Consider the following 22,802-nt stretch of genomic DNA (forward strand, 5'->3'; position numbering starts at 1 on the left):
ATCTAATTTTTACTAAGGTGTCATATGGATTAGAGGCGGCATTTGGAGAGGGTGGGGGAAGAAGAGGGGTTGGGTTCCAAGAGGGAAATGGAAAAGAGTCTTCTCAGAGGAAGGGTCAGAGGGAGAAAAAAAAGAGACCCAACTGTTACCAACCAGGGTTCTTGGCCTCCTTAATCAATAGAAATTGATCAGAGGCCAGATAAGAAATTCAGGCAAGGCTTTATTGGGGTTCCTGCTGCAGCAGGGGGGAGAGAGAACAAACAACAGTTTCCCTTGAAGTGGGGTGAGCTGGCCCCTTCTATGGGGTGAGGGTAGGGGTGTGTCCAGGGTTTGGGCCAGAGGAGTGGCTTAGGTGGCTTGCCTACCTCTTCGGTGGTGCGTGCAGTGGGCACGCGCAGTACCCTGCTTTTGCTCCTGGTTCTTCAGAAGTGGCAGTTGGGCTTTTTGGTCTCTTCGTATCTTGTTGTCCAGAATTTGCCCCAAGTGCACATGCACGCAGTTAGTCCCTTATAGTTTCTTTGTATTTTGTAGCTGGAAGAAATATTTGTCCAGGTGCAAGCAAGGTAGCAAAGGGTCCCAGGTCCCAGCCTGTCTAACAGCAATCTAGAACAAGACACACAGCCTCGCTGGTTGAGAGAGACCCTTGGCCAAGGAGAGAGGGCTGGAAACACAGATTCCTGGTTCTTACCTAGAAGTGCCTGAAGGTCTAGTCTTGGGAGGAATCCTGAGTTTTGAGACCGGAGGGCCCGGGGCCCTCGGGTCTGTGGAAGGGGAAGAAGGGCTGCTGGGACCGCGGGCTCCTGTATCCCAAGTTAGAGAGAGATGGGGGCCTGGAGCTAGACGTTCTGAAGACCAAGCTGCTGCTGATGGGGGCTGTCCCCATTCAGGAAAGATCAGGCACGAGCAGCCTGGGTCCCAGAAGATGGAAGGAAGGAAGGAGGCAAAGGTAGAACGAGCGGTTAAATGGTTTTATTTTCTGGAGGCGGGGTGGGGGCTTCGGGGTGAGGTGGAGGGGCCGGGAGCCGGCTGGGGAGACGAGGGGACGCGCGGCCCTCACTCCCGCTTTCGCAAGTGGATGTAGATGATGCCGCTGGCCAGGGCGAGGGGGAAGGCCACCCAGGCCAGGGCGAAGCAGTAACCGAAGCTGCCCCCTGATGGGCGCTCCGCCAGGATCTCCTCGGCATGAATGGCGTAGATCAGCGCCCCGGTAAACACCGCCACGCCTGTGGGGAGATGGGAACCACGCGTCACGCAGGACCCGCACAAGAAGACTGCATTTCCCAACAACCCACGGGCCAAAGAAGCCGCGGGAAGGCGAGTGCGCAGCACCGCTGCCTGCTGGGAGTTGTGGTTCGCTCCCCCAGCGCCGTGCCTCGGGGCCACTGCAGACTGGCCTTGGGCAATTTAGTTAATTTTTTCGGGCCCCCCTTACTCATCCGTTAAATGGGACGAAAATACCTACTCATCCATCCATCCATTCAAGGAATACTTTTGAGCACCTTTCTACAAGCCAAGTGCACAGATAGTGAATTAATAGAACGAGAGGGAACCTAGAAAGATAATGTTCCCCCAAACTGATGACTATGATTAACTTAGTCCTTTGCACCTGAAGTCAAAAAATTGAAAAGTACATAAAACTCCCTGAAGTGTCTGATACATAGTAGGTCCACAAGAAACAGCAGCTGGCTGACATTATAAAACCACTACTATTATGATTCAGAGTTCTCTCCTGGCGTATTAATTAGCTACCTATCCCTGCTGGCACCCCTTCATCCCTGGGATCTAAATTATTTGTCCACACCCCCTTCCCCAGCCCTGGCTCCTTGAAGCCCTAAGTGTCCGTTCCCCCATAACTCAGAGCTGCACACCACAAACCACCAAGTCACTGAAAACTACAACTCCCCTAAGTCCCTGGGGCAGAGAGGTAGCCAAGGGAGGAAGCTCAGGTGGTCTTTGGGTTGTTGAGAATTGTTTTCATTCATCAGATGTCCATTCTCAGCTCCTCCCCCTCCCCCCACATCCTCACAGGCCTCCTCCCTTCCCTTGAATTCCCAGGGAACAGTGCTCACTGGTGCAAAGCTGGCAGAGGCCAGTGGCATAGAAGAGCCCTCCTCGCCGCATGGTGTAGAGCTGGAACATGAACAGGATGAAGGACAGACAGCAGAGGATGAGGGAAAGCACCATGAGGACCTGTACCGCCTTCAGCCAGCCTGCAATAGGAGACAGAGGTGGAAGTCACAGCAGGTCCAGAGTTCCAGCTCCACCTGCTTGCTCGTCATTGCCCCCACCAACCCTTCTTCCATTTAGAGACATATAACCTTAGATACTTAGTAGTATCACTTATATCGACCTCAATTCCTGTAACTTTCCTAAATTCCCTTATCAGTTCTAGAAGCTGTTTGCAGATTCTTTAGGATTTTCTATATAAAGATGTTCACTGGGAATCAAGACATTTTTACTTCTTCCTTTCCCATCTTTATGCCTTTTATTTCTTTTTCTTGCCTTGTTGCTTTGGCTACCTGCAGTACAATGTTGTATAGAAGGAGAGCAAAAATTCTTACTTGCTCTTAGGCAAAAAGCATTTAATCTTTCACCTTGACTTCAAAATTTCTATGGACGCAGCTCCGCCCTTTAGAACTCAGATGCACCTGGCCCCACTTCTTTAGAACCTTAGAAGGATTCAGCCGCACCTCTTTAGAAACGTAATGTGGTCCACCCCATTGGAACTTGGAAAGATTGGTCCCAGCCACCCCTTCAGAACACCTGTCTCCTTAGAACTTTGGAAACATAATCATGTCTTCTCAGGATCTTGGGAGTTTTTCCCCCTTTCTTTAAACCTAGAGCATGTGGCCTCCATTCCTTCTGAATCACAGGGAGTGGGGCTTTTAGCCCATCCTCTTTAGAATATGAGCATACTTCCCCCTACCATCCAGATAGATGGGTCATCATACATCAGCTTCGGTCACTCAGCATGGGGACCCAGACCCGCCCACTCAAACCTTGGGGGGTTCCCAATCCTTGGTCCCGGGAGGATACTTGGGGTTACCCCTCCCTTTTGCAGACCAGTTTCCAATGCCCCTCACCCCTCACCATTCTCGCTGACATTACTGCAGGCCCACGTTTTGTTGTCACTGTTCCATGTGCAGTCGTACCAGAGATTCAGGGACTCCTTCCCGGGGAGGGCCCACCAGGACTGGGATGGACAGAGGAACAAGGACAAAGTTAGGGAGACTAGGAAGGGTTAGGAAAAGGGCAAGGTGCCATGGGAAAGCATGGATTTAGTAGGAAAGTGGGGCCGGGGCGAGGCACGTAGGGTGGAGGCAGAGCTCAGAAGGGTGAGTGCTAGGGAAAGGGGGCGGGGCCAGAGTGACTTGCGGAGGGGCGTGGCAGGAGTCTGCAGGAGAGCGGGAGGCTCCTACTCCAAGTAAGCTTACCTTGTCCAGAGTGGCCACGAAAAGCAGGATGAGAATGAGGATGTGAAGGGCAGAGACCACCAGCAGGAGGAGTGACATGGCTGCGCTGGAAGCCTGGGTGGGGACGTCAGGAGACCATCACGTCAAGAGGTTGGCACAGGGGCGGGGGACATGTCTGAATTCTGGTGGAGAAGGGGGCTGAGTCCAGACTCCCAGGTCTAATGGAAAAGGGGGCTAGGAGCCCCGGACTCCCGGTCTGAGAGAGGAGGAGGCTGGGCTCCAGACTCCTGGGTCTGAAGGAGGAGGGGGCTGGGGGCCCGGGGCCCGGACTCCTGAATTCCCCAGGGCCTGCAGGGGGCCAGGGATGGACTCTCGGGTCGGGAATGAGTAAGACTAGCAATGTGGCCCCCATCTCCTCAGAGCCCTGTCCCTGGGCACCTATGGGCCAGGTTCTGAAAATTCATATTGCCGCCTGTTCAGATTCATCAGAAGCTGGGGTCTGCCCCCAGAATCAGGCATACTTGAGTCACCCCACTCCTCTCCTGGGGTGGGGGGAGGAAGGGGGACCCGGTGAGTCATCTGGTCGGTGACTCATCTCGCCCCCTTGCCTCCCAAACACCAGGGAAACCCCAGCCCCTGGCTATGCCCATGATGTCCGCACCCCACCCTGCTGCCAGACTAGTGTCTACTAGACACCTTGTAGGGAAAGTGGACAAGATCTGTGTTGGGAGTGGGGAGAGGCCCAAGAAGGAGGAGCCAGCTTCCCATGACCCTTCAAGTGTCCAGAAAGGGCGGGAGAGGGGTGAGGGGAGGTGGCTGAAGGGTCCCCAGACTCTGCTTGTTCTCACGAGAAGCCCTGACCTCAGGGTCCTCGGGGGGAGTGGACAGACACAGGAAAAAAATGGCAGGAAGTTTTCGGGTGGGGAGGCTCTGTTGGGAACCCTCAAACTTTGCCGGGCTCCACCCCTTCCCAAGTCTCCACCCCAAGTGCAAAGAGATCACTTCTTAAATTACCAGGATTTCCAAGCTTCTCCCAAGCTGGGGGTCTCCTTTCCAAACTGCTGCACACCCAGGTAAAGAAAGAATCCCAGTCTGAATAACGGATTGGAAACTTACCGAGCGCGGCGGAAAAAGTCAGAGTTGAGTCTGGTCCCTCGCTTGGGCCTCCGTGCCCCGCCCTTCTCCTCCCTCCTTCCACCCTGTCGAGGCCCCCGCCTCTCACCGCCTTTCTCCCTCCCTCCCTCCCTCTCCCCTCTTGCTCTCTCCCTCCTTCTCCCCTCCAATCCCGGAACTCTCTTTCTCTCCCCGTCTCCCTCTCTCCCTCTCTCTCTCCTGCCTCTCGTCTCTCTCGGTCCTGTCCTCACTGTCTGTACCTCCTTCCTCCTCTCTCTCCTCACTCTCCTGGTTTCTCTTTCTCTGCTCCTCTCAATATATACTGACCCTTTTATACCCACCCTCACCACACCCAGCTGAGGTCTGCAGCCAGAGGGAGGGCCCAGGCACTCGGATTCCTCATTCTCTGGGCCCCCACCCACTGCCCCCAGACAGGCATCTTCTGGGGCTCCCTCCTGCGGTTGAGATGATGCGTCCTTGGCAGGAAGGGAACAGAGCTGGGGCCCTCAGGTGGGGCAAGCATCAGGGGTGGGAGGATTTGATTCTCAGGCCTCTGCTCTGGGACTGGTCCTGAGACTGATGTCTGCTTTCCTTGATGGGGCTTAGGAATGAATCCTCAGAGGGATGGGAGACTGAGGGATGAGGCCAGATTCCTGCAGCGTGGAGTGAGGTGAGGGCTGGTGGCGTTGGCACCATGGTCGGGGTCAGGGGATGGGATATGAGGAAGTGTGGAACTCCAGAAGGGGGCAGGAGGTGGAAGTTAAGAACCCAGGGCTACTGTTTGTTTCCTGCCCGGGGGACCTTGACCAATTATTTCAACTCTCTGAGCCTCAGTTTCCTAATCTATGAGGTGGGTACAATACTACTCATAATACTGACAATATACTAATACTGATAATAATTCTGATACTTATTCTAAACGAATAAGGTAATACCAGTACACTAACACACCTAACATGTTTATTCCTTTCCTCATCAAACATTCATTGGACATCTATTATGAACCAGGAGTTAATAATGAAGAAAACAGATGGGAGCCCTGCTGCTCTTATGGAGTTTCCCTTCTAGTTGAGGGAGAGGGACGATAAAGACAAAACATCGTGAAGAAGATAGATTTCAGATAGTGATAAAGGCTTTGAAGGAAATAAAATAGACTGCTAATGATGGGAGGCTACTTAAAATGGTGATCTGGCCAGGCCTCTCTGAGGAGGTGACATCTGAGCTGAGACTTGCAGACGGGAGTCATCTGAATGCGGGGCAGGGAGAGGACGTGCACAGGCCTTTGAGAACAAGTTCAGGTTGTTTGAGAAGAAGACAGAAGGGCCAGTGTGGCCAGAACATAGGGAACGAGAGAGAGTGGTAGGAAGGGAAATCAAAGAGGGCCCTTGAAGCCTAGAGGAGGAGTTTGGATTTTATTCTAAGTGCAGTTGGAAACCAGTGGAGGGTTTTAAACAGAAGTGCAGTACCAGGGACTTAATGTCAACTATTATTGTTATCATTGTTATTTAATTATTGGGTTACTGAATTACGGTGGGGGGTGATCACCACTAAGTACCTGGGTCTCTTGGCAGGGTTGGGTGCTTGGTGAAAAATGAGGGACAGGGAACCAGATATCTGGAATATGGAATTAAAAGCTGGAGAACTGAAATCCTGGGTCAGTACAAGGGAAGGGAACTGAACGATGGGATGTCTGGGTATCTGATTGGGCCAGAGCTAGAGGGAGGGAGAATGGCTGGTCATCTGGGCTCCCTGAGGGGGTGAGGGAAGGGCAGTTCAGTGACTGGGTGGGTACTCGGGAAACCTGGAAATCACAATAGCACAGACTCTATAGAGATACGCTGGCTGGATTCAAATTGAAACTGCTTTACTCATTAGCTGTGATTTGGGGCAAGTTACTAATCTCTTTATGCCACAGTTTCTTTATCTGTAAAATCGAAATAATAATAGTAAATACATCATGGAGCAGTTCTTAGAGGAGTGCCCGGCACCAAGTAAGCACTGTTGTTATGTGCTTGTCATACCAGACACTGGGGCCCTGAGTGGATTCAGTACTGGGAGACCCAAGATCAAGGTCTCTAGGACTTGGGGAAGGGGCAAAATCTTGGGCCCATTGGGTCCCAAGACTACAAAGTTGGGGGTACAAAATGAAGGTCCCTGGGGGTGGGAATAAAGAAGTTCCAGTTTACATCTTTGAGAAGGACAAGAGACTGGAGGTCTGAAATCAGTTCCCCAGGTAAGTTAGAAAGCCTGGGTCACTGGGGGAACAATGAGGGACTGAGATCGTATGCTCTTCAAGGAGGCAAGGGGACTGGACCTGGGTCCTGGGAGGAGTCTGGGGACTAGGGTCTAGGGAGATGGAATTTGAGGGGGGAAGGTGGGGAACAGGAGGCTAGGACTCTGAATCAAGCTCCCAGAGCGGAATCAGCGCCAGAGTTGGGCACCCCGGGGGTGTTCGGGGCAGGGGGTCCCCCATGCTAGGGCCCTATAGAAGGGGGAGAATCAGGGGACCCGAGGGCGGTGGGGGGATCTCCCCCTCCGGGGCCTCCAAAGCTACGAGCTGAGCGCCCGCGGACCGCTTCCTCCTACAGGAAACCGCAGGCATCGGGCACACCCAGCCTGCAGGGAGCGGTGCCTACTGCCAGCCCGCTCTGTAGAGGCCCACGGGGTAAGCCGCCTGTCGTCAAGGGGGCAACAGCCTGCCGTCAACAGGGCGTGCCCTGCGGGGCTAGGGGCGCCGCCATGGGGGCGTGGCCGGAAAGCAGGCGCGGCACGGAGCGCCCTAGGCCCCGCCCACTTCCGCCTCTCAGTGCGCGGACCTCTAAAGCGGCTGTGGGTTTTTGGCTGCCTCTCCCGAGGCCGTTGGCCGCGCATGCGTAGTCAGCCGCTTCGAGGACCTGAGGCGGCGGTGAGCGCTCCTCCCCCCTCACAATTTCCGGCATCGGCACCGCGTGCCTGCTGATGAATCCTCAAAATAACGTGGTCTTAATCAGCTTAAGACACGCATCTCTCACGCCCCGTCCCGAAGGACCTTGGCCCAGTTCCAAAGCCTTTCAGACGTTTCCCTCCCAGCCCTGCCTCCACAGGCTCTTTTAGCTACTGCCTCTCCCTCCTGGAAACACAGCCCAGCCCTCACAACCCTGTGCTCCCCAAATAGACCATCTCGACCTCCTTCCCCAGGATCTCTGAGCCTGAGTGCCTCCGAGTTAGTCGTCCCCCACCCCCGCCACAAATCTTGGGAATCCGCGCTCTTCCGGCGCCCTCCCACCAGACCCCTCCCGTGTTCTTCCAGCCACGCCCCTTTCAGCCCTCGAAGCCCCACCCCTCACAATGCCCTCAGCCCCGCCCTCTACAGGTATCCTGCCCCCTCCCCTCTCAAGGCTCCGAAGCCCCGGCCTGGACGGGTTTCTGACTCCCTGCTGCGGTTCGCCAGCCCCAACCCTCTCCGGCCCCGGCAGCTCTGCCCTCCCCTGAAGCCCCGCCCCTCAGGCCCACCCAGTCCCTCTCCTCAGAGGCCTTTTCAGTCCCGCCCTTCGTAGTCCTCTACAGCTCCGCCCCTCGCAAGGGCTACAGTCCCGCCCTCACAGGCCCTCCCAACCCTGTCCCTCACAAGGCCTACAGTCCCGCCCCCACAGGTCCCGCCCCTGGCAGGACCCCGAAGCCGCGCCCATCGCAGCCTTCTAGCCCCGCCCCTCGCAGGGCTCCCCTAACTCATCTGCTCATAGCACCCGAGCTCCCCGCAGGTCTCGTGGCCTCCTCGGCCTCTCCTCCCCAGTCTCCCCTCCCACGGCTTTCTTCGGTGGCCTTGGTCCCTCCCCGGCTGCTGTCCTCAGGCCTCATTGGCCCCTCATCTCCCCAGTAACCAGACCACAACAGTGAGCTTGGAGCATCCAGGACATGTCAGGCACTCCAGCCCAGCAGGTAGGGACCAGGCCTCACTCCCCTCAGCCGACGGGGTTGGGGGGATTTTCCCCTTCTCTGTGCCCCCTCCGCAAACAGCCCCGCCTCGGAGATACCGAGAGCCTAGAAGACCCCCCGCCAGAGTCAGAGCCGCGACGCAAGACAGAGAATGTGAGAGGTGGGAGGTCGGGAGAGGCATGGGAAGAGACCCTAGAGATGTCCCACTCCAACCCACTGGAGAAATTGAGACTCAAAGAAAGGCCAGAGCTAGTTCTGGGGTCACTCTCTTCCAATTCCTAGCCCCTCGCTGTCATCGCCCGCCCTCCTCCTATAACCCTCTCCTGCTCGCCGTCTGAAGGGGTCCTGTCCCACCCCTACAGGAGCCCCACCCTCTTTGGCCAAGATGCCTTTAGGACTCTCTGCTGGGAGCGCTCGTTCCGAGCATGGAAGCGAGGCCTTCCTGGAGGGAACGGGTAATTCATACATTCTTTATTTCATTCATTCTTCTCCCGGTTTTCCCATGTTTCAGGTCCTGTGCAACAAGGCACTGGGGACAGGGAGGGACTTCAGGAGCGCCCTCTAGTGGGGAAACGCACAGGCTCCAGAATGGAGGTGGAGCCGGGCAGATGGGCGGGCCAAGCCTGGGGAGTGGAACGGCCGGGAAGACTTACTGCAGAAGTTTGAGCGGGGCCCAGAACTTCTCTCAGGAATTACCAACAGGAGAAGGAAGGGAAGAGTGTTTCCGCAGAGAGAACAGCATATGACTAGAGCAAGCTTTCTCAGTCTCCACATTGGTGACCCTTGGGGTCAGATGTCAGATCATTCCCTGCTATCCTGGGGACTGTCCTGTGTGTTGGAGGATGCTCAGTGCATCCCTGGCCTCTACCCACTTCATGTCTGTAGCACCCCCCAACCTGCCCCAGCACCATACAATCAAAAGTGTCTTTAGACATGGCCATATGTCTTTAAGGGGGCACAATTGCTCCTGGTTGAGAACCACTGGGCCGTGAGAGATGGGGAGCTAGTGGACGAGACCGGAGAGGTGGGTAGGGTCGGGTCTGTGGGCACTTGAACACCAGGGTGAAGAGCTGGGACTTTGTCCTGGAGATGCTGGCGCGCCAGGGAGGCCTGTGACAGCTCTAGGTATAGAAAGACCCTCTGGAGCTGTGAGGGGAGGCCAGGAGGTTAGGGAGGAGGCTGGGGTGATGGGGTGACGGTCCAGAAAGGGGAGGATGAGGCCTGAGCCAGAGGGATGGGCTGAGAGCGAGGAGGCGGGAGGTGGGGCTGAGGAAGGCTGGGCAGTGGGCTGAAGGGGAGGGAGGGAACAGCAGTGGTGCCCCGGGGGTCTTGGCACCTGTCCTCAGCTTTCCCAAGTTCCAGGTCCTGTGCTTCTGGTCCCTGAGGACTGTGAGTCCTCCGAGGAGTGCCCTCTAGTGGGGAAACATGTGTGCCCAAGCCCCGGGTAGGAGTGGGTTTAGGGGAAAAATGCGAAGGTCGGCTTGGGGTACAGGAAGTGTGAAGGGATGAGGAAGCTTGAGGGATACAGGAACTGAGGTGCAGCCCTAGAGTGGTGTTGGGAACTGGGTCTGCAGTTCAGTTGAAGTTTGTGAGACCCTCAGGGAGCCAGAATTCCTAGGTGCTGGGGAGGGAGGGGCTGGAACCTGGATTCCTATGGAGTCCCTCCCTGGCCTGGTCCCACCTCAGTGGATTGGGAGCTGAGCAGACTGCAGCGGCAATGCAAAGTGATGGAGGGTGAAAGGCGAGCCTACAGCAAGGAGGTCCACCAGCGCATCAACAAGCAACTGTGAGCCAAGCACCTGGGGCCCTGGAGCTGGGGCGGGGCTGTTGAGGAGGTGGGTGCTGGCCTCCTCCTGGGGCTGACGGGGGAGGGAAGGCCCAGTGAGTCTGGACTTTAGTGAGGCCGAGCTCTGCCCCTTTCTGGCTTCCCCTCCACTTCCCTGCCTGGGCAGTGATGAGATCCAGCGCCTGGAGGGGGTGCGGGACAAACTGCAGGTCCAGATCAGCATTGCCCAGAGCCACGTCACGCGGCTGCAGGACAGCAAGAAGCTGGAAAACATGGGTCACCTGCTCAAGTGCCGGGTCCGGGCTCAGGCTGAGGTCAAGGAGCTGCAGGAGCAGACCAGAGCCCTGGACAGGCAGGTGGGTTCTGAGACCAGACCTGGTGGATCTTACTTAGGAGCATGTGTCATAACCTCTTTGAGCCTTACCTTCCTCATCTGAAAAATGGGGTTATTGAAAGCATCTCCCTGGGGGAGTTGTGTTCAGGCTCCGGTAGGAATATGAGTATTTAGTGCTTAGCACAGCCCCACACCTTCAAAAAAGGTGGTTAAGGGGGAAAGATTCACCTTCTGGAGTCAGTGAAACCTGCATTAGAATCCTGGTCCTGGCACATCAGCGCTATGTGACCATGGGCAAGTCTTCACCTCTCTGGGCCGTAGTTTCTTCATCTGCAAAAAGAGGATGTGGGTAACTCAGCAGAGTCTAGACAGATTTTTTTTTTTCCTGGCCGTGCCGTGTGGCATGTGGGACCTTAGTTCCCTGACCAGAGATTGAACCCTTGCCCCCTGCAGTGGAAGCATGTCCTAACCACTGGACCGCCAGGGAATTCCCTAGACATATTTTTCCTATTTGCTTCAAGACCTTGTTATTTGGCCCTGCAAACAATGTGACTTTTCTAGGCCAGTGTTCTTTTCAGTTTTTAGGACCACGACTCATTGTGACACCATTCATAAACACACAGATAGAGTTTTTTTTGCCACTTCAAGTGACATCTTCACAAGTTCCAGGGATTTGGATGTGGACGTCTGGGCAGGAGGGTGAGGGGCATTTTTCTGTCTACTACATGTTCTATAGTTTTATTACATTTGACTTTCAATCAGTCCGTTTGTTCAGCTCTCAATATCACCCTGAGCTGCCTTTTGGAAGCTGAATTCTGTCTGATTTACACACCTCAAAATTTTGGCTGTTTCATGGTAGTACAGTGGCTTAGTGTGCGTTGGCTGCCGGAGCTGGCTTTCCTTAGTCTTTCATGGGAACTCACCAGAGACAGGTCCAACCGGGATGATCTTATTATCTTGACTCCATGGATTCCTTTGCCCTAAGAAACTTGATTATGGAGAATTGTAGGTCAGGTGGGGTCCTCTGAATAGAGCTCTGTAAAGTTCCTCATGAGCTCAAGAAAGGATGTAGTTGTCTGGTGATAGTCATTCATTCAACAAATATTTGTTGAGTGCCTACTAAGTGCCAGGTGCTGTTCTAGGTGTTGAAGACACAGTAGTGAACAAAACAGACAGGAATCTGCTCTCATGTAGTTTACATTCTACTGGGGAGATAGACAATAAGCCAAATAAAAGCCAAAGAAAGGGACTTCCCTGGTGGCGCAGTGATTAAGAATCCGCCTGCCAATGCAGGGGACATGGGTTCAAGCCCTGGTCTGGGAAGATCCCACATGTCTGTGCGCCACGACTACTGAGCACGCATGCTGCAACTACTGAAGCCCGCATGCTAGAGCCCATGCTCCACAGCAAGAGCGGCCACTGCAATGAGAAACCCCCGCACCGCAACGAAGAGTAGCCCCCACTCGCTACAACTAGAGAAAGCCCGCGCGCAGCAACGAAGACCCAATGCAGCCAAAAAAACCCCAAAAAACTGAAGAAAGAATTTGTTCCAAAGAAATCACCCAGAATCTCGCACAGAGAGACAAAAAGATGAGAAATGTGGAAGGGTGGTCAAGACAATTGCAGATCTAGTGAGAAGGTTTAACAGTTGTCTAATAAAAGTTTCAGAAGAACAGAAAGAGAACGGGACAGAGGTAATGTGTGACAGGATAATATCTGAGAACTTTCCAGAACCAATGAAAGAATGAATCCACAGATTCAAGGATGCCTTAGAGTCCAAAACAGGATGAACAAAAAAGCCACGCTTATGCAGGACATACGGAAATTTCCAAAATATACAAGCAGCCAGAAAATTGTTAAAAGGCATTACTTTCAAAGGAGCCACAGTTAGACTGACAACTGATTTCTCAAAAGAAACATTGGAAGTCAGATTGTGTCTTGTAACTTCAACGTACTAAGAGACAAGGTATTTTAACAAGGTATTCTTTTTTTTTTTTTTTTTTTTTTTTGCGGTACGTGGCCCTCTCACTTTTGTGGCCTCTCCCGTTGCGGAGCACAGGCTCCGGACACGCAGGCTCAGCGGCCATGGCTCAGGGGCCCACCCGCTCTGCGGCATGTGGGATCTTCCCGGACCAGGGCACGAACCCATGTCCCCTGCATCGGCAGGCGGACTCTCAACCGCTGCACCACCAGGGAAGCCCTAACAAGGTATTCTTAACAAGGTATTTTAACAATGTGGCTGGATACAAAATTAATATTTCCCTGTGTTAGCAATAACTATTAGAAAATAGAAGAAGAAAAGACAAATTTATAATAGCCAAAAGAAGTACCTAGGAAGAAATCTAACAAAAGTGTGCAAGACCTCGATAGAGTAAATTGTAAAAGTTTATTGAGGGATATTGAAGAAGAATTTAATAAATGTAGAAATATACCATATTCACGGATTGGAAGAGTTAGTGTTGTAAAATGTCAGGTCTCCAAATTGATTTATAGAATCAGTGTAATCCCTACAAAACACTAAAAGTTTTTATTTTTAATGGATGGAATTGATAAAGAGATTCTAAGGTTTATAGAGAAGTGCAATGAACAAGATGACTAAAATTTACTTAAAAGAAGAACAATATGGAAGGATTTGCTCTATCGGTTATCAAGATTTATTATAAAGGTCTTATGGGACTTCGCTGGTGGTCCGGTGGTTAAGACTCCATGCTCCCAATGCAGGGGGCACGGGTTCGATCCCTGGTTGGGGAACTAAGATCCCACATGCAGCACGATGCGACACAAATAAATAAATCTCTTATAATTGATGCAGGGCTAATCAAGTGGGATAATGGGACAGAACAGAGAGACGGGGATGAGACCTATGCATATGTGGACACTTGATATTTGACTTCAAGAAATGGGAAAAGGAGGATTCTAATAATGGTGCTGTGAAAATTGGATATCCATACTGTAAGATGAAACCAGACACTTACCTCTCACTGTCTCCAAAACTAATTCCAGATGAATCAAAGGTCTAAATGTGTGAAAGTGCAGAACATTTCTTAAGTTACAGAAATCTCTACTTTTAAAGGAAAAGATTGATACATTCCATGACTTTAAAATTAGTAACTCCTGTTCATCAAAAGAACCATAAAGAGTGTGCAAACTAAGTCACAGTACTGAAGGTTATTTGTAAGACATAGCTGACAAAGAACCTAGCGTCAAGGACATATAAGGATCTCTTACAAATCATTAAAGAGTCAGCTCAATTTAAAAACAGTCAAAGGAAGGCTTCCTAGGTGGCACAGTGGTTAAGAATCCTCCTACCAATGCAGGGGACGCGGGTTTGAGCCCTGGTCCAGGAAGATGCCACATGCTGCAGAGCAACTAAGCCCGCGAGCCACAACTACTGAAGCCCGCGTGCCACAGCTACTGAAGCCCACCCACCTAGAGCCCGTGATCTTCAACGAAGAGTAACCCCCGCTCACCGCAACTAGAGAAAGTACAGCAACAAAGACCCAACGCAGCCAAAAATAAATTAAGTAATTAAAAAAATTAAAAATTAAATAATTAAAGAAATAAAAACAGTCAAAGGACTTGAGTGGGCACATCACCAAGTAAGAAATTCAGATGTCCAATGAATGGAAGAATTATTACTCATCAGTATTCAGAGAAAGGCAAATGAAAGCCATAAGGAGGTATCATTACACACTCACCAGATTTTCAAAAATTAGTGTCCAAAAATACCAAGTGCTGGGGAAAGAAGGAATGGTGAGAACTCTTATGAAGTGTTGGTTGCTAAGACCCCACCAGTTGGTGGGAGTCTAAATTGTCATGAGTATCCTGAAAAGTATTTTTCCCCCATTATCTATTAAATTTGAAGAGAGACATACCCTGCGATCTGGGGTTGCATCTACTCCGCATGGACGGTCACCAGAAGCAGTCTTGGGCTTTACCTGACCATCACACTCACAGGATCCAATAGGCTGTCACTTGGCACCAGGTTCACTTAACTCTGTAGAAGGAAAGAGGACAAGAAACAACAGCATCTTTGCACAACAGCATCCAGTACATCTTCCTTGAGCGTCCAGGGGCTGCTTCTCAGCATCTTCAGTTGGATGATACTGTACGGGTGGGTGTTGCTCGCCCTGGCATAGGGAAGTTTTATATACAACATGAGCCACCTCTTGTAACAGATCATCAGGGCAGCTTCTAAGACCCCACAAGGAACGTATTCCATTGTAAGAAACACCCCACAGAGAAACCAGTTTTCTATTCAGTCCTGGTCATGTAGGCCTTTGGGGTCCATGAGTCCACTCATAATCCTTCCAATCTGATATAGTTCACCAATCAGGGGCCATTTTTGTAATCAGCATTGTTGCCTGGGAACACAGCTGGCGTTCCGTATTTACATTAGCCCAGCATGTTTCCATGGAAACAGTGTTAGAAGGAAGTAAACCAAAGTCATTTCCCAGTAGAAAATGGTTTAGATTTGTCAGTAACCCATCCTCCCACCCAACAATTCCACTTCTGAGTCTATACCCTGGAACCAGGACTCATGAAAACAATGTTGATAGATGCATTATTCATATCATCTAGCTCCAAACTGCAAATAACCCAAATGTTCATGAATATTTGAATGAATAAATAAATTGTAGTATATTCTCTTTTTGAAAAATATTTATTTATTTATTTTCGCGGAGCCGGGTCTTAGTTACAGCATGCAGGATCTTTTTTTAGTTGTGGCGTGCGGACTTCTGAGTTGCAGCATTCAGACTCTTAGTCGTGGCATGCGGACTCTTAGTTGCGGCATGCATGCGGGATCTAGTTCCCTCACCAGGGATCAAACCTGGGCTCCCGCATTAGGAGCCCAGAGTCCTACCACTGGGCCACCATGGAAGTCCCATGTAGTATATTCTTATAATGACATAGTATACAACAATAAAAAATTACAATGAAATGTTTGTGGATGAATCTCACAAACATTTGAAGGAAGCAAGGCATAAAATATACAGACAGCATTATTTCATTTACATAAAATTCAAAACCAGGCCAAGCCAAACTTTTGTTTAGGAGGTTTATACCTGGGTGATAAAACTATAAAGAATTTCACTTAAGGAAGTATGGCAAACAGATTAATGACTCCCCGAAGATGTCCATGTCATCATCTCTGGACCCCGTGACGATTGCAGATTTTGAGTTAGGTAGGTTATCCTGGATTATCTGAATGGGCCCAATTTACTCACAAGGTCCTTATAAGAGAGAGACAGGAAGGTCAGGGTCAGAGGAGACGATGTGATTATGGAGAGAGGAGATGTAACAACAGAAGCAGAGGTTGAAGTGGCCGTAAGCCAAGGAATCCAACCTCTAGAAACTGGAAAAGGCAAGGAATGAATTCTCCACTGGAACCTTCAGGAGAAATACAGCCCAGCTGACACCTTGATTTTTAACCCAGTAAGACTGATTTCCAACTTCTGATCTCCAGAACTGTAAGATAATAAATTTGTTTTGTTTTAAGGCAGTAAATTTGTGGTATTTTGTTACAGCAGCAGTGGAAACTAACACAGACAGGAGAGTGGTACCTCTGTGGAGGGGAAGATGGTAGTGATTAGATTGCAGTGCTGTCAGTATTCTAGTTCTTGACCTGGGTGGTGGTTCAAGGATGTTCACTTTTAAAATATATAATAAACTGTACATACGTGATCTATGCACTTTTCTGTGCACAATAACATTTTTTAAGGAAAAAAAGATGTTACCCATCATAGACGTAAATGTAAAACCTAAAACTATAAAACTTCTAGAAAGAAGTGTAGGAGAAATCTTTGTGAACTTGGGTTAGGCAAAGATTTCTTAGATGCAACACCAAAAGCATGATCCATAAAAGGAAAAATTGATAAGCTGGATTTCATAAAATTTTAAAACTTCTCCTCCTTAAAAGGGTCTGTTCAGAGAATGAAAAGACAAGTCCTACATGGGGAGAAAATATTTGCAAAGCCTGTACCTGACAAAGAACTTATATCCAGAATATATTAAGTAGTTTTAAACTCAATAAGAAAACATACGACCTAATAGGAAAAATGGGCAAAAAGACTTGAACACACACTTCACCAAATATATATAACGTGGAAGCAAGCACGTTGAAATATTAGTCATTAGGGGAATGCAAATTAAAATCACAAGCTACTTCTGCACACTTATTAGAATGGCTAAAATTTAAAAGACTGACCTTGCCAACTGTTGGTGAGGATGTGGAGAAACTGGAACTTTCACACCCTGCTGGTGGGAATGTAAATGGGACAACCACTTTGGAAAATAGTTTGGCAGTTTTTAAAGAACTAAACGTCCACCTACCGTATGATTCAGCCATTTCCACTCCTAAGTATTTACCCTAGGAAAAAGAAAGCACATGTTCCTACAGCAAATTGTATGTGAATGTTCATAACAGTTTTATTTGTAAAATTCAAAACAGAAACAACCCAAATGTCCACCAACAGGTGAATGGATAAACAAATTGTGGTACATCCATACAGTGGAATACTACTCAGCAGTCAAAAGGAATGGGCTAGGGTAGGGCTTCCCTGGTGGTGTAGTGGTTAAGAATCCGCCTGCCATGGCAGGGGACACGGGTTTGAGCCCTGGTCTGGGAAGATCTCACATACTGCGGAGCAACTAAGCCCGTGCACCACAACTACTGGGCCTGCATTCTAGAGCCCATGAGCCACAACTACTGAGCCCACGTGCCACAACTACTGAAGCCCGCGCGCCTAGAGCCCGTGCTCCACAACAAGAGAAGCCACCCCAATGAGAAGCCCATGCACCTCAACAAAGAGTAGCCCTTGCTCGCCACAACTAGAGAAAGCCCGTGTGCAGCGACGGAGACCCAACGCAGCCAAAAATAAATAAATAAAATAAATTTAAAGAAAACAAAGGAATGGGCTATTGATATACCCAAAGACTTGGATGAATCTCAAAATAATTGTTATGAGTGAAAGAAGCCAAACTCCTCCCCTCAAAAAAAGAGTATATACTATGTGATCCCATTAAGCTAAAACTCTAGAGGGCTTCCCTGGTGGCTCAGTGGTTGAGAGTCCGCCTGCCGATGCAGGGGACACGGGTTTGTGCCCCGGTCCGGGAAGATCCCACATGCCGCGGAGCGGCTAGGCCCGTGAGCCATGGCCGCTGAGCCTGCGCGTCCGGGGTCCGTGCTCCGCAACGGGAGAGGCTACAACAGTGAGAGGCCCGCATACTGCAAAAAAATAAAAAAATAAAAATTAAAAAAATAAAATAAAACTCTAGAAAATGCAAACTGGCCTAACTGGGTTACTGCGTGGGAGTGGGGGGCCGCAGGAAGGAAGTGGCAGGGGGAATGGCAAAGAGGAAACTTTGGGGGTGATTGGTATGTTCACTCCTTCGATTATGTCAAACTTACCCAATTGTCTGCTTTAAATATATGCAGTTTTATTGTGTGTCATTTATACCTCAACAAAGCTGAGAAAAAATTTCCTACCTCACATCATCTGAAAACATCAAGTCTAGTTAGATTAGGTACTTAAAGGTAAAGAGCAACATTTGAATACTTTTAAAAATTGAAGGAGAGTGTTTTCTAATCTTGGGAAGAATTCCTTGAACTACCTATGTTATTGACTCGGATTCTTGGACTTTTTTTTTTCCCCCAACACCGCACAAGCTTTTTCAGTGGCCAAATATTGGCATCTTCATTATTTATTTATTTTTTGAAATGCATATTATCTGTTTGCTTTTTTGTTTAAGCCGTGCCACGCGGCTTGAGGGATCTTAGTTCCCCGACCAAAGATTGAACCCAGGCCACGGCAGTGAAAGTACCGAGTCCTAACCACTGGACCGCCAGGGAATTCCCAAGACTGGACCCTTTAATCCATAGAAATTGATAAGAGGCCAGACCAGGAATTCTGGTCTGGGATGAGGGAGCGAAAACAAGTAACAGGTTCCCTTGCTTGCTCCCCTAAGGGTGGGGTGAACTTGTTCCTTAAATGGGGTGAGGGTAGGGTGAATGGGTAGGTGGGGCAGGAGGCGAAGCTTAGGCGGTCTGCCCACCCCCTTGGTGGTGCTGTGTGCGGGCATCAAGAGCTGTACCCTGCTTTTGCTCCCAGCACCTCAGAAGTGGCCGTTGGTTTGTGGCCATTTTTTGTCTTATTGTTCATAATTGCCCCACTGATTGCACATGCATGCAGTTATTTTTAGTCCCTTACAGTTTCTTTGTATTCTGTTGCTGGAGGAGACGTTTGTCCAGGTCCAAGTACAAGCACTCCAGTAAAGGGTCCCAGGTGCCAGCCTATCTCACCTAAACTTTCTTTGTTCCTGGAGCCCTTAATTTCTTAGTAAATTTTTTAGCCCCCAAAGAAACATCTAACAGGGGTGTGCTGGGAAACCAGCAATTAGCGGGGGAAAGCACCCTGATGTGTAGCATTTTCTTTTTTAAAAAATTTTATATTAGAGTATAGTTGATTTACAATGAGCATTTTCTGATTTTCATAACATCAACGTTCTCATCTAGGCTGAGGTGAACATACCCTATCATGACCCCCAGTGAGTCACACCCTTATAGAATCCCCTCCACTTCAGTGGCAGCAGAACTCGTGACGGCAGAATTTGGCACAGGTGATGGGTTGTCCCTCCCTTGATGAGGTTATGCTATTTATTTATTTATATTTTTTTGGCTGTGTTGGGTCTTCGTTGCTGCACACGGGCTTTCTCTAGTTGCGGCGAGCGGGAGCTACTCTTTGTTGCGGTGTGCGGGCTTCTCACTGCAGTGGCTTCTCGTTGCGGAGCACGGGCTCTAGGCGCGTGGGCTTCAGTAGGTGAGGCACACGGGCTCAGTAGTTGTGGCTCACGGGCTCTAGAGCGCAGGCTCAGTAGTTGTGGTGCACGGGCTTAGTTGCTCCGCGGCATGTGGGATCTTCCTGGACCCGGGCTCGAACCTGTGTCCCCTGCACTGGCAGGCAGATTCTTAACCACTGCGCCACCAGGGAAGCCCGGTTATGCTATTTAATACTGCACCATAGTAGACTGAAGAAGCTGCCATGCTGTGGAGAGGGCCACATGGCAGGGAACTTCTGGGGGCTCCTAGGAGCTGAGGGCCTCAGTCCTGCAACCACAAGGAACTGAATTCTACCATCAACCACGTGGTGAGTCCTGGATGAGACCGTGGCCCTGGTGACCCCTTTGTGAGTCCTGAGCAGAGGTTCCAGCTGAGCTGTGTGACGTTCCTGACCCATGGAATCTTCAAGATAATAAATAGGTGTTGTTTTAAGACACAGGGTTTGTGGTACAGTTGGCCCTCCATATCTACAGGTTCTGTATATGTGGATTCAACAAACCACGGATGGAAAATATTAAAAAAAAAAAAGAAATTCCAGAAATTTCCAAAAGGTTAAACTTGAATTTTGGGGGCCAGCAACTATTTACATAGCACTTACACTGTATTTACAACTATTTACATAATATTTACATTGTATTAGGTATTATAAGTAATCTAGCCATGATTTAAAGTATACAGGAGGTTGTGCATAGGTTATATGCAAATACTATGCCATTTTATATAAGGGACTTGAGCATCTTTGGATTTTGGTATCTGAGGGGAGTCCTGGAACTAATCCCCTGTGGATACTGAAGGGCGACTGTAATTTTTCTGCAGAAATGGAAAACTGATATAATGGCCAATTTCAAACTACCAACAATTTAACTCATGTAATTCCTGAAAATGTAACAATCAGCTCTCAAGAGCTGTCCAAGGGGGCCCCAGTATTGCACTGCTAACAGCTCTATTATAGCAGTTTGGACCAAACAACCCAATAAATGTTTGCATCCTAACAACCTAGAAACCATTTGAAAAAATAATATACATAAATTGAAAAAAATTGTGTTTCGTTCTTAAAAACCACAATTACCTGTGGCACGTTTGTGCCTATTGGCCACTTTGCAACTTTTCAGATCTTGGAGTCAGAGTGGACTCACCACTCTCATTCCACACTGATTTCTGTGCAGTACTTGCTTTTTTTTTTTAATTGAAAATTTTACTGGGGTAATTGTAGATTCACCTGTGGTTTGAAGAAATAATGCAGAGAGAGTCCTTGTACGCTTTGCTTAGTTTCCCCCAATGGTACCATTTTGGGGTATTTGATTTTTATTACAGCAACTGCTAAAAACTCAGTTTCAGAAAGATGTGACATTGGACTTTCCTAGTGGTTCAGTGGGTAAGACTCCGCACTCCCAATGCGGGGGGGCTGGGTTCGATCCCTGGTCCGGGAACTAGATCCCACAACGCATGCTGCAACTAAGAGTCCGCATCTCGCAACTAGAAACATGCCACAGCGAAGATCCCGCGTGCTGAAACTGACCCGGGGCAGCCTAAATAAATATTAAAAAAAAAAAAGAAAGAAAGATGTGACATTGGACTTCCCTGGTGGTCCAGTGGTTATAACTCTGCGCTTCCACTGCAAGGGGCACTGGTTCAATCCTTGGTCGGGGAACTAAAATCCCATATGCTATGTGGCGTGGTTTAAAAAAAACCCCAAAAAACAAAACAACAACAACAACAAAGAAAGATGGGACGTCACCAAAAGGAATGTAGCACCGTCTCACGTTGAACCTGGGAACTACCTTGAGCTCCAGGTTCATGTGGTGTCTGACCAATGTCAATGTGTCTCCCTCAAATTTTAAAATATCCCCGTGGTTGCCCCTCTGAGTTTGCTGCAATGCTCTGGGGTGCCTTGGCGCATGTATTCGTTTCTTTGGGTGGCTTATACTACAGAAATTTATTGTCACACAGTTCTGGAGGCCAGAAGTCCAAAATCACGATGTCGGCAGGGCTGGTTCCTTTTAAGGGCTGTGAGAATCTGTTCTGTGCATCTTGTCTAGTTTCTGGTGGTTTGCTGGCAATCTTTAGCCTTCCTTTGTGTGTAGAATCATCACTCCAATCTCTGCATTCATCTTTTTTTTCCTTTAAAAAATTTTGTAATACAATTTTAAAGGTTATACTCAATTTGCAGTTATTACAAAATACTGGCTATATCCCCCGTGTTGTACAATACATCCTTATAGCCTATTTCACACCCAATCCTTTGTACTCCCCACTCCCCACCCCTATATTACCTCTCCCCCTGCACTGGTGACCACTAGTTTGTTCTCTATATCTGTGAGTCTGTTTCTTTTTGTTATTTTCACTAGTTTGTTATAGTTTTAAGATTCCACACCTGCCTTCACCTTCATCTGGCATTCTCCCTGTTGGCATGTCTGTGCAAATTTCCCCTTTTTTATAAAGATGCCAGTCGTGTAGAATTAGGGCCCAACCCAGCGACCTCATTTTAACTTGATTACTTCTGTAAAAACCCTGTCTCCAAATAAGGTCACATTCTGAGGTTCTGGGGATCAGCACTTCGACATACGGATTTACAGGGGACTCAGTTCAACCCATGGTGCTGCACAAATCGGGAAACACAGTATCAAGCCATTCATTTATTCATTTAGTCTGCATGTTTTGTTGCATGCCAACTCTGTGTCAAGCACAGAAAAGATAAAAATCCGCCCTCGTGGAGTTTCCAATCTAGTTGGGAAGACAGCATACCCCAAACAAGTCAAGATGAATACGGGAATGAGAAGGGCAGGTTGGAAGTTGGTTTCAGGCATCAGGGCTTATCTTCCCCTCCTCTTGGTATAGACCGGGATTCTTGGCCTTCCCCAGTCAATAGAAATTGATTGGGCTTCCCTGGTGGCACAGTGGTTGAGAGTCCGCCTGCCGATGCAGGGGACGCCGGTTCGTGCCCCGGTCCAGGAAGATCCCACATGCGCGGAGCGGCTGGGCCCGTGAGCCATGGCCGCTGAGCCTGCGCGTCCGGAGCCTGTGCTCCGCAACAGGAGAGGCCACAACGGCGAGAGGCCTGCGTACCGCAAAAAAATAAAATAAAAAAAAAGAAATTGGTTAGAGGCCAGACAAGAAATTCAGACAGGCCTTTACTGGGGCCCCTGCTGCAGCAGCAGGGAGCGAAAACAAGTAACAGGTTCCCTTGCTTGCTCCCAGAGGTGGGGCGAGCTTGTCCCTTCTATGGGGTGACAGTAGGGGTGTGTCCACGGGTTGGGCCAGAGGAGTGGCTTAGGTGTTTTGCCCACCCCTCTGGGGGTGTACTGCAGGGGGCACACGTAGTACCTTGCTTTTGCTCCCGAACCCCTTTTTTTGTTCCTGACTCTTCAGAAGTGGCAGCTGGGTTTTTTTGGTCTTTTTGTA

At 49.5% G+C, this 22,802-nt stretch overlaps 2 protein-coding genes across 18 annotated transcripts in view; one reads left to right on the plus strand and one right to left on the minus strand.

Moving 5' to 3' along the window:
* Positions 1-954: 954 nt before the first annotated feature.
* Positions 955-4,837, minus strand: EMP3 (epithelial membrane protein 3 (MAM blood group)). 3 transcript variants are annotated; one of them, XM_067719620.1, is made up of 5 exons: positions 4,530-4,837; positions 3,435-3,527; positions 3,091-3,193; positions 2,070-2,210; positions 955-1,223 (listed from the first exon to the last, which is right to left on the minus strand). In XM_067719620.1, exons 2-5 carry the CDS (start codon positions 3,510-3,512, stop codon positions 1,054-1,056), a joined length of 492 nt encoding a protein of 163 aa, XP_067575721.1. In that variant the 5' UTR covers positions 3,513-3,527; positions 4,530-4,837; the 3' UTR covers positions 955-1,053. The 3 variants fall into 3 exon arrangements, with proteins under 3 accessions (XP_067575721.1, XP_067575723.1, XP_067575722.1); XM_067719622.1 differs by having other exon boundaries at positions 3,435-3,595; positions 4,530-4,647; XM_067719621.1 differs by having other exon boundaries at positions 4,428-4,563.
* The window catches only part of ODAD1 (outer dynein arm docking complex subunit 1), a 31,672-nt gene continuing 13,133 nt past the window's right edge, over positions 4,264-22,802 (plus strand). For 2 of the 15 annotated variants that reach the window (XM_067719571.1, XM_067719587.1), the window contains exons 1-5: positions 4,888-5,036; positions 5,133-8,444; positions 8,804-8,896; positions 10,128-10,227; positions 10,394-10,583. In XM_067719571.1, coding sequence (XP_067575672.1) covers positions 8,827-8,896; positions 10,128-10,227; positions 10,394-10,583 — 360 coding nt within the window. In that variant the 5' untranslated portion in view covers positions 4,888-5,036; positions 5,133-8,444; positions 8,804-8,826. Of the gene's footprint in view, positions 4,487-4,887; positions 5,037-5,132; positions 8,445-8,803; positions 8,897-8,952; positions 10,277-10,393; positions 10,584-22,802 lie in introns of those variants that run through there. The other 13 variants (XM_067719576.1, XM_067719572.1, XM_067719573.1 and 10 more) reach the window with 13 other exon arrangements.

Source organism: Pseudorca crassidens, chromosome 20 (assembly GCF_039906515.1).
Source record: "Pseudorca crassidens isolate mPseCra1 chromosome 20, mPseCra1.hap1, whole genome shotgun sequence".
NCBI classification, from domain to species: Eukaryota; Metazoa; Chordata; class Mammalia; order Artiodactyla; family Delphinidae; genus Pseudorca; species Pseudorca crassidens.